At 36.9% G+C, this 12,117-nt stretch overlaps 1 protein-coding gene across 4 annotated transcripts in view; it reads right to left on the bottom strand.

The window, feature by feature from the left end:
- MTHFD2L (methylenetetrahydrofolate dehydrogenase (NADP+ dependent) 2 like) overlaps positions 1-9,389 on the bottom strand; it is a 132,399-nt gene extending 123,010 nt beyond the window's left edge. For 3 of the 4 annotated variants that reach the window (XM_063108208.1, XM_063108209.1, XM_063108210.1), the window contains exon 1: positions 9,232-9,389. In XM_063108208.1, coding sequence (XP_062964278.1) covers positions 9,232-9,374 — 143 coding nt within the window. In that variant the 5' untranslated portion in view covers positions 9,375-9,389. Of the gene's footprint in view, positions 1-7,141; positions 7,418-9,231 lie in introns of those variants that run through there. The other variant, XM_063108211.1, reaches the window with a different exon arrangement.
- Between the last annotated feature and the right edge of the window lie 2,728 nt (positions 9,390-12,117).

Raw genomic sequence — 12,117 nt, 5'->3', positions numbered from 1 at the left:
GAGACCTACTGGTTAAGGAAGTGTCAGGAACTTTTTGAGACACTCTATAGGTTAGATGTCATAATGCCATACTTTATCAAAACATCTATAATGTGGCTCTACAAAGTCCTAGTTGAAAACCACTGATTGGATCCAATTACACTCCGAACAGGAATCCCTACTCTTAATATTCCCGATAGGGGACCATCTACTTTTAATATGAAGAAATCTATGAAACATAAATGTGCTTAAAATTGGTCATGGGACATATTATCAATAACTGTGTGCAAACTATAATATGTCAACTGAAGTATAAATAAAAAACAAAATTAACAAATATTGTACACATCAACATACATAGTTATTATAACTAAATTACAAAACTATTGTGATAAAATGTTTAATACAGAAAACATTTTATCATAGCAGAACATACTCTCTTCTCTCTACTGCCTACATCAGATTTTAGAAATTATCTGAAAAATTATTTTGTAAATCAGCCTAAAAGGCCTACAATTGTTGCATTTTGTCCAAAATCATTGGAAATTGTCCAACAAATAGACCAAAGTGGGGAAGGAGCACCTTGAGATTTGTCCCTCCAAAAGCAAGGGAAGAACTGAACTAATTAAACAATGATAGCTCAAACAATGTACAAATAATTTTGAAATTCTATTGTTGTGGGCTGAATTATGTCCCCCAAAAAGATATGTTCAACTCCTAATTTCTGCTACCTGTGAATGTGACCTTATTTGGAAATAAGGTCTTTGCAGATATAATTAAGATGTAAGATAAGGTCAAACTGGAGTATAGTGGGGTCTGGCCTCCAATATGACTGGTATCCTCACAAGAGGAGAACAGACACAGAGACGGACACACACACACAAAATGCGATGTGAAGTAAAAAAGGCAAGATGGCCATGTGACAGCAGAAGCAAAGACTGGAGTTATGCAGCTGTAAACTAAGAAACACCAAGGAGTGCTGGTTAACAACCAGAAAATGGGAGAGAAAGTGTGGCCCTGAAGATACTTTGAATTTGACCTTCTAGCCTTCAGAAGTGTGAAGACAGAGTTCTGTTGTCTGAAGCCACCTAGTGGTACTTCATTTACAGCCGTCTTAGTAAATACAAATGTTTATAATCCCAATCTTAAATACTTCAATTTTGGGGAAGAATCTTTTGATGGAGCTCCTATTTTTCACTAAATAAACATATATTTTGTAATATTATGTATACAATTGAGAAAACCTATAATTTTACTGTCTAAATATGTCAAAATATTTAAAAAATCATAAATAGGAACAACTTATTTGATGACTTTTATCATATTTGTCAAAGAAAGGCACTCTGAAGAGACATAAAGATAGCACCTGTGAAAATATTTAGGCTAAAATGTCTACATTTCAATATGAAACAACTAGAATTACGACTGTTCCATTTAGTAGAGTTTGTTCGGACCATACCAAGTGCTTTAGCATCTGTAGGTAAAGTACTTTTAAAACTAAAATTGCTATTATCTTTAAAAAAAAAAGAGTCGATTTGCAACTTTAAAGAAAGCAGCAGGGAATTTAATTTTTAAATTACACGTAAGAACTTATTAACAATTTTTTTCAAAAAACTATCATTATCAAGGTGTTATAGGAAGATAAGGCTAAGAAACTGGTTCAAGTATGTGACTATGTACCAAGAATAATTACCCATGCTGAATAGTTAATAGTCACATAATACAAAAACTTGTAATTGTTTTAATGTATAAGGATATAAATTGTTAAAATGTTAATTTTGAAAAGTTTTAACTATAACCATTTTATAGGTCCACTAATAAACGTGTAAAACAATAAATATTCCAAATATGTAATTTGCATTACTTTAATGCCCTATTTTATTCTAAAAAATGTGCTAGTTTGGTCAAAAAAAGTTACTTGCCATTAATACCCATCAAAAGTAGTCCATTAGACACCGTAGATACTGTTTACACAACCCACTCAATCATTATTTGCTCAGCTGATGCTTCTCCCAGAGGCAGAAATGTTGTGACCAACCCCCAAATAATGCAGAAAAAGCAGCTCTCCTGTTAAAGGGTGAACAAAACTAATGCCATTTTGTGTCTCACCTGCTGTTAACTCCTGCTTAATGTCATTCCTTTGCTTCTCTAACCAGCTATACATCAACTTTAAGGCAAGCATAAAAGAATCATAGGTTTCAGGGAGTGACTGATTTGTCATAGCAGGTGGCCTCTGTGGTTTGAGCACTAACAGCACAAGACCCCCTGCCTCATGGATCACAAGACACCTGGAGAATAATGTTTATCAACTTCTCCTTAAGATGTTTTCTTGAAGTTATTTTTAGTAACAGAGATTTGCTATACACACTTTGCCTAAACTCAGAGCCAGAGCTCTAATCTGCTGTAAGGTCTGATTCTTCACTGCATGCAGCATTCCTGTATATGTCAAACCTGTAATAAACATCTCTGATTACCAAAGGGCCCCGCCTGCTTCCTTCTTTGGTCTCAAGGTAGCTTCTCAGTTCAGAGGGCATTATACTTTAAACCTCTCCTTGCACGCCAAAACTTTATTACTGGGCTAGACATTAAATGTGGCTTTATTAGGAAACAATAAATCATAGCAGAAGGGGATTGAGGGTGAGTAGCAGGGCAGCACTATGCAATACAGATTATTCACCTGAAACCAGAAGTCCTGAGTGTCAGCCCTGGTTCACCGTCAGTAGCCATAATGAGATCAGAGAATTCATTTAACTGCTCTCAGAGGCATGCAATTTCCTCATCTATATAATGGGAATACTCTATGTTGATATTATATAACAGGATTTGGCTAAGAGTTGACTGGTTGGTTTGCAAAAATGGTTCTCTCAGTTTCTAGTAAATAATAGATGGAGACACATTCAGGTAACGAGGAACAATATGAAACCAGAAAGTTATAAGCATTTAGTGTTGTGTCTATGACCTTATTTAAGTGTATTTCTAGAAAATAAACTGTAACCATCTTAATTTATGGTTACTAAAACCAAACAAAGTATTTAATAAACCAGAACAAAGCAATAAACATAAGGGAAAAATCACTTTTTGTGTATCAAAATATTCCTCCACAAAATAGTAAAATAACAAGAAACAAAACCTAGTCAAGACCACCCATGTGTTCAATTTGTGTACTTTGCAATTTCTATCTTGGTTTTGATCTCATTTTTAATCTCAACTTTAATTAAAGTTTCAATGAATCATTTTATCATTTATAAAGATGAAAAAGCCTAATACTATCATTAGCAATTCAAAGTTCCCCCTGGGTTCTAACACATAGTTTAAGTGCTTTGATGCTGGGGTGTAACTTGGATAATTTGAGTTTGAACTAACAACATAAATGAAACCCAAAGGAACCAAGGCAAAATTACATATGGAATAAAACCAATCACCAATAGTAGGGAGACTTTTGAGATGTTTTTAAAATAAATGAATACTTATGAATGTTAAATTCATGGCTTCTTAAAAAACATTTTATTTTATATCCTAAATACTCTGCTCACTGCTTGAAGTAATTTTACTAGAAATTACATGTTTGTAAAATCAATAAAAAGTGAAGCAATCAGAGTATGGTGCTGATAACACCAAGGTCCAGGGTTCTATCCTTGCTATCAGACAGACACACACACACAAAAGTAAGTTCTTTCCATTACATATGATTCTTTCTGATATTCACTTTTGTAACTTAATTCTTTCTGGACCCTAACATGTAAATTAGAACACCAGTAACTAACTAAACAACATCTGTGCTTTTTCAAGCTAACTGCCAGAAAGAATCTTAGATGCTAAGATTTGTGCCATTACAGCCCTTAGTAAGTCCGCTGAAGCCTGTGGACATCTTCTCAGAACAATCTTTTTAAATGTTTAATATAAAATATATGGGATTATAAGGGAAACCAGTTTATCAAAATATTGCTATCAAATGCTTTTTTGAAAAAGTATTAAATAACAGGATCTAGAGGTAGGTCTAATAACTACCATAATATATCAATGCAGTGATATCACAGTGTATATAACAATTTGAGGCATCTATATCAACTCTGTGATATTAAAATATTTCTGATTTTTATTGACAATGTCACAAGTACTGCTAATATTGCTGTGGTTTGTTGCCAACATTTACAATAAAAGAAAATGCTAAATTTATTAGAAGTTATTGATCCCCCATCCAGGATTATGGATCCCCTGAATTCTTAACACAATCCTAGGTTAAGAACACCCCATGCTAAGGGAATCTTAACAAAATAATTTCTAAGATTTATATGCAAAATTACCTTTCTTGATTCACTGAAGTTTTATGAGACTTAACAAATGTTTTCAAGAAAAGGAAAAAGCAACAGTGAGATAAGTCAACAATTATAAGCTATGTGTAGAGTAGCACACTAGAGAGATCATGTGAGTTCAAACCTTGTCTTCACCATTTACTGTGTTAATTTGGACAAGTTGCTTAATTTCTCTAAGCCTCAATTTACTCATCTGTTAATTGGGTATAGTAATATTGTCCACCTCCTTCAGTTGTTGTATTAAAACACATACTGAATGTGAAAAATCTCAGTAAAATGCTCAACACTGAGTAAGGGCTCCTTAGATATCAGTAAGAATTTATTTTTCAACAGTACAACTGGTTTACTTATAGATCACATTCACTGCAAAGTTAATCACATATGGCCAAAAAAAGTGGGGGAAGGGACATCTAATGTAAAATATATAAAAAAAGTACTTCAGAAAGTTCATGGAAAGGTTGCTATTATATTTTAATCCTATTTTTCCAAGAACTTTTTGAAGTACCCTGCATATATGCCTTCATGTTAGCATTACAAATCTTCAAGTAGTCTTTTGGTTCTAGGCACACTCTTTAATAAGCATAATTCCAGAAACCAATGTACAGTTCAGATCATTAAGTAAATAAACCCTGTTGGTGTGATGTTGACAAGAACATAACCTGAATCTGAGAACAAATTATTACATATTTTCTGAGAACTAGACACTTAAAAATAGCAAGATGGTTAGGTAAGTTATGGCCAATTGATTTAATGTAATATAAAGCAGCCATTAAAATATTAATAAAAACAATAGCAATATAAGAACTGTTTATGATGTAATATTAAGTGCAGCAGCTGGATAAGCCTTCTTGGATAATATCTAGCTCTCAGTCCATTCACATTACTGTTAATTTAGATTTGGATTATGTTCCACTGTGACCATGAAGTTTTCTGTCTTGTAGGTCTTGTATCTTGTAGGTATCTTGTGTGTTGTTTTGGGTCCAAATTACATTTCATAATAGTGAATCGCATTTGTCACTAATCATTTCTTAATTTATCCTACTTACTTACAGTTCAAATTTCACCCAAGCTCCTATCTCTTTAAACCTCCCTTCACAACTTAATCACCTGTAAACCAAACTATTTTTAAAACCTTCATTGAGTTCCCTGGGATTCCTTGAAAGAGTACATGACCATGGAAGATTATCTGGTATTATTTTTTTTTCCTGCTATGTTTTTATCATCTCATCAGGATATTAACATGAAAGGATAACATAACTTTAAAACATTTGAAAAACAAAGACTCAGGTGATCAAAGAAATTGCTAAATTATTACTAAGACCATAACTAACTAACAATATCTGGTATTAATATTAGTCCCTTTTCTTCATCTATCAATTTTAATCAGAAAACTTGACTTTGGAGACATATTAGAACACACTATCTCTGAACAGCTGGGACAGACAATAAAACTAAGATATGAGACACCAAATGATGAAACTACTTTCTAAATTTAAAATGACATAAGAATGGCTTAGAAATCAAAATTGTAGCCAGATAACTATTATATCTCATTTTCATTAGGACAGGTAGTACAGTAGTAAGACAGCAAAACTACACTATCACATTTTCCAACAAAATACTCATAGAATATGATTTTTAAAAACCGCCTTTGGTAGTCTTTAGGAGTAACTTTATCCAGTCTACAGAAAACCAGCTTCAGTAATGGTACTAACTGGAGTCTGGTTCCCTTAAGCTTCACCTGCAGATAAAAGGGGCTTTAAATCAAGTGATAATTCTACTGCAGATATAAAAATATTAAGGTACTAGAGGGAAGAGTCTCAAGAAAAATGAAGAGGATTATTGATAATTTTCTTTTTTTATTATTAAACCCAACTATCCACTCGAAAAGACATGAATATTTAAATAACATAAACCAGTGTCTTTTACTAGCTCCAAAATGTAGATTTTTAAAAAAATTCTGATCTAGCTGCAAAAATTATATAGCCATCGGTGGTAAGACATAAAGGTGAAGCTTCCACAAAAAGCTGTAGGTTCATACACAAAATTTTACAAACGGTGAAAGAAATAATAACAGGAGGGGAAAAAAAGAGAATCTACCACTATACAGGCCAGCTACCAAAAAAAAAAAGAGAATCTACCAAATTAATGATTTGAGGATTCACTGAGCAAGAGGATAAACATGGAACAACACTGGAATATCCATTTAGTTACTGAAAATGAGGAGTTCAGGCAGGATGATCTAAAGCTAGGTATGGGGAAGTCCCTGTGTTGCAGGATAACTGCAGAAAGGCTTTTGAGCATGGCATTTATGTATAAGGTCTGTAACCTCCTCATCCAAATGGGATAGGCTGCTACCAAGCTCCATTCACTGAAAAGCACTGGGCCCAAAACTTGTTTGATGTTTATAACCCAAGGACATTTTAATTTATAAACTCTTCACACAGCACAGCAAAATGAGAAGAATTTAATCACAAAGAACTTTTCATTTTTAGCCTTTAGCCTATGTAGTTAATTCATTTCAAGAAACAAGCTGCAACTTATGCATTTCTTTGACATTAATTTCCCCCCAATTAATAAGATCTAATTTCTCATGAGCAAACAGGAAAGAAAAAAAAAAAAAACACTACTGCTGGAAAACATTGAGAGAAAAATGTTGAACGACACACATCAAGATTTTGTAACTTCCAAATTCCATCAAATATTATTTCTTGAAATTCTACTTATAAGAAAAAAATTTTTTAAAAACTCCTCCACTAAAAATGTACTTAATATATGTCACTTTTACAGGTTTCTAATTAGTCAAAAACATTAAAAAAATCAAAAATACTTTTTCACATAAGGCTCTTTATATAGCTCAGAAACTGGTGATAAATCTGTTAATTTAAAAGTCAATATCACTGGGGAAAGAGTATCAAACTCAAAGGCAATTTTCACTAAGAATAACACTAAGGTTCAAATTTCACATCAATAGAAATGATGTCAGATTTAAGCCACATTCTCTAAGAGGAACTAAACAACTACTGTGTCACTATGTATTAAAAAAAGATAACTGAGGATGGGGACAAGTGGGGAGGCAGACAGTGGCGACCTCTGGAAGGTGGAATCTCTTCTCTCTGCTGGTCCTAGAAGAGAAAAGAGACACCAATAAGCACCAGCACACTGTCCGAATTCCTCCCCACCTGAGATCCACCAGTCCACGGATGTTTCTCAATCTTTCAGCCAACCTCACCCTCAGATTTGTATTCAGTGCTAAGAGGATGTCAAAAATACCACCTTATCCTAACTTTATTAGTGACATTTTAAAAAAACAAAAACTATCAAAAATATTTTTCATTCAGGTATAATCTGTATTTTAAATGGGGCTGAAATCAGACGTGTTGAAAATAAAACCTTATCACGTATATGAAGAATACCTTTCTAAAACCATTGCACTCAACTATTTTAAATTATTAAGAGGCCATTAAATATAATTTAAAAGACTGGAATTCTCCATGAGTGTGTGTGCACGCATGCATGTGCATATGAGGAAAGCGGCTACAACCAAATGAGTGTAAGAGTAACTACTGTTCTGACTCCCATTCAATGCATGCAGGTCATGGAGACGATGGGGAGATGGGGTTGTTTACAGCAAGCTGACAAAGGAAATTAATCAACTAGTACAATTTGAAAAAAGTTATCTTGACTCTGAAAAAAAGCCCTGAAACAAATGAAATTCAAAGAATAATAATCTATAATAATAATTTGGTGTGACAATTTGAGATAATTCCCTCAATTCTGTAATACAAGCAGAATTCTACAAAATCTGCTTTTCCTACGTAACAGAGCTAGCTGGTGACTCCAAACCAAGTGGCAAATTCCTGCAGACACCACTACAGCTTACACAACCATAACTCTAAATCACTTATTTTCTCACATATCCTGTGGAAGACCTAGTCACTAGAAACTATGTCTAAAGTAAACCCTATAGAAAATAATTTTTTAAATTCAGTAGTCACTGAAGACTAAGATCCAAATGCATACAGTAGACAGTTAATTTAAATTAAATAGCATTTTTGTTCCCACGTTATTGATCATTACCTTGCTCTAGATACTGTGCTGGGCACTGACGATACAAAGGACAAGTAAGACAATCTCTGGCCACATAAAACGGTAGTGAAACCGCATTACTGGAAGACCTTGAAAGTATGAAAACAGTGGCTCTTCTAGACTCCCTGACTCTGGGTCAAAGGAATATATTTTTAGTTTCTTAGGTTGCTTTTTGCAACTAAGACAAGTAAAGTAGATGACAGAAGAGTGAAGTGTTCCTGGGCGCCGCTGGAAAAGGGTTCATTAAAAACGTAGCGCTTGTATTTGCATCGTACCAGCCAGCAGCCAAGTCCAAACAGATGCAATGAATGTAAAACGGCGAGCTGGGGGGAGGTTCGGGAAGCGCCAAACAGGAAAAGACTGAGAACTCGGGATTAATGTCTGACTTTGTGAAACCCTGAAGAATTCTGGCGCTGGGATAGACGCTGGCGAACCATTAACAAAGGAATTCAGAAACTCAGACACTAGTAAACCATCTGGACAACGCCTACTCCGTTATTTACGAAACACTAAGCAAAACAAACAGATGTCTGAGCAAGCGGACCACGTGTTTCTATGAAGCCTCCCTGAGTGCCTCGAACGTCTTCCTACGTGTCTCATCTGCACCCGCTGCCAGGACGGAAGGTTCTGGTGCGGGAGCCCGGCGCCGAGAACGTCGAAGTTCCCAGAGTCGAGGCTCAGGGAACCCAGCGCGAGGCCCGCGAGGCTCTCAAGGCCACGTTCCCAGCCAAGGTCCCCGCCGGGTCGCGCGGCTGCCCAGGAGCCTCGGCCGCAGGCGCCAGAGCGCCCCGGGCGCCGTCTCCCCTCTCACCGCCGGCCGCTCCGCCCCCGGCGCCCCCGGCGCTCCTACCTCACGCCGCTGCTCCGAAAGCCCCGGAACGCGCGCCCGGCCGCTGCTGGCGGCCCCGCGGGCGGTGCGGCGCTCGCGCCCAGTACCCGCACGCGGCCCAGGCGGCCACGGAGCAGCGAGAGGCCGCGGGCCGGCACTGTCATGGCCGCGGATCCCGGGCTTCCGGACGGGGGCTCCACCTCCCGCGGCTCGGGTCCTAGCTGCTGGAGGCCCGGCTCCGCCTTTCCCGGCGCGCCCGGCGGGAGCAGCAAGTCCCGCAAACCACAGGTCTGGACGCCACGCGGGGGCGGGGTCAGGGGCTGAGCCCCAGGCTGGGCGGGGGCTGGGAAGCGCCACGGGAGGCTGTGGAGGCTTGCGGTGGGACTGGCGACTGTGACCCGTCACCCACCGGACAGGCTGCTGACATCCAATAGCAAAGGCATAGAAAAAGTGCCTAAACTAACGACTTCAGGCAGCACACCCCGCTTCCCCCCAGCCAGAGCTCCCTCTGAGTAGTCTACGTGGCTATGTAGAATTTTATTTAAAACAGGAAAGATGTAGTAGGTCTTTGTTTCCCATTTCCTTTGTGCGACCTTGGGATACCTTGTGAACTGAGGAAAATAATAAAGGTGTGAATGTGGGGAGGGAGGAAGCGTCCTGGCTGAACAAGATCTGTACCTTAGTTGCCTTATCTCCATTTTTTGGAAGGAAACATTGTTTGCCTGCGTCTGTGATCAAGTTAACACAGCTCAGGACCTCTGCGTTGTGTGGTGTTTATAGTTAGAAAGGAGACAATTGGTTTGGACTGAGCTCCTGCACTAGGCCTAACAGACCAAACCAAAGTGGAATTACTTATGCTGAAGTTTCACGCTTCTAAGCCAAAACTGTTGTTTATTTGACCTTCCAAGAAATCAGAACAGAGATAATAGCCAAATCCCCAAACAGGCCAGTTTTAGCTGGCATGATGAAGAAGCCCCCCCTCTGCTTTAACATTTACCAGGAAAGTAACTGAAAGGACTGACCAGTCTGCTTTTTGTTCTTTGTTTCTGCTTTCTTCAGCCCTATTCTGTCTATAAAGACACACCTTCTCTGCTCAGCTCTTTGGAACACTCGTTCTTTTTTATAGGATGATGTGTTGCCCAATTCTTGAAATACAAATAAAAGCCAATTAAGATCTTTAAACTAAATTTGCTGCAATTTTGCCTTTTGACACTGAAAAAGTAAAAAATCAGACTGTGCATGTATTGGGCAAGTTAAACTGATGAGACAGTCACAGATAAAACCAGTTGAAAACATAACAGTAAACAATATTTCTCCCAAGGTCAGGCTGCAGCTGTGACAATTCGTTACACTCTCTTTCACAGATGTTCTCTTATTAAGAAACCTTGCTTTCTAATATACAGATTATCAGATAACTTGCTCTTTAAAATCATATCGATAAGAATGGGACACCCTGCTCTTGCCTGGCTGGTCTAAGTCAATTTTACACAAAGAAGCAGCTTAGAAGAAGACATAGGAGAAAATTTTGGTATTTTTCAGTTTGGCAATGAGATTTTAGATACGATGCCTAAATCACAATACGTAAAAAAAAAAAAAACTTTAAAACTTCCAATATGCAAAAGACACTTAAGAGAATGAAAAAACACTTGAGAATGAAAAGACAAGTCACAGAGTGGTAGGAAGTATTTGCAAACATATTTTGGATAAAGGATTTGTATGCAAAATATACAAAGAACTCTTAAAACTCAGCAATAAGAAAACCAAACAACCCAATTAAAAGTGGGCAAAAGATCTAAACAGACACATATCAAAGAAGATATACAAATGCCAAAAAAAAAAGCATATGAAAAATGTTCAACATCTTTTACCATTAAGGAAATGCAAATTAAAACAACAATGAGATACTACTATCCTCCTGTTAGAATGGCTAAAGTCCAGAAAACTGATAATACCAAATGCAGACAAGGATGTGGAGCAACAGGAATTCTCATTCATTGTTGGTGGGAATAAAAAGTGGTTCAGACACTGTGGGAGACAGTTTGGCAGTTTCTTACAAAGCTAAACATAGTTTAAGCATGTGATCCAGGAATTATGCTTCTAGGTATTTACCCAATTGATTTGAAAACATCTCCACAAAAAAACCTCCAAATGAATGTTTATAGCATCTTTGTTCATATTGTCTAAGAGCTAAGATGTTCTTCAATAGGTGATGAATGAACAATTTGTGGTATATTCATACAATGAGATATTACTAATCAAAAAAAACAGGAGCAAGCTATCAAGCTGTACAAAGACATGGATGAACCTTAAATGCATATTGATAAGTGAAAGAAGCCAGTCTGAAGACGCTACATACTGATTCCAATTATATAACATTCTATAAAAGACAAAGCTCTAGAGAAAATAAAAAAACAGTGGTGGCCAAAGGTTCAGAAGAAAGGGAAGAGTGTTAAATAGGTGAAGCACAGAGGATTTTTAGGGCAGTGAAACTATTCTGTATGATACTGTAATGGTAGACTTGTGACACTGGTCATTTATCAAAAGCTACAGAACTTTATAGTGCAAAGAGTGAAACTTAATGTATGTGAATTTAAAAAAAATCATTTAGGAGGTAGGTGGTTTCCAGGAAGAAATGCAGACTGTGACAAGATAATCTAACTACATTACAAATGTGTGAAAACAACCTCATTGAAAGGGTGGGGAAAATGTGCTAACCTAAGGAACTTTGGAACTGAGTGGAGTCTTTAAAAGTAATGGCAATAGGAACTGCACATAAACACTGTATTCTAGTTAATAAATTTGGTAATATAGGTTAACAATTCTGATATTGCTATACATGTATACTGGAATTCAACACTTAAGTAAATGGATGGTAGTCGGTGAGATCCAGATTTCTCATTGTTGGAG

This window comes from Cynocephalus volans, chromosome 9 (assembly GCF_027409185.1).
Source record: "Cynocephalus volans isolate mCynVol1 chromosome 9, mCynVol1.pri, whole genome shotgun sequence".
In the NCBI taxonomy this organism is placed as follows: Eukaryota; Metazoa; Chordata; class Mammalia; order Dermoptera; family Cynocephalidae; genus Cynocephalus; species Cynocephalus volans.
The sequence above is the reverse complement of the archived record's forward strand: the minus strand, read 5'-3'. Positions and strand labels throughout refer to the sequence as shown.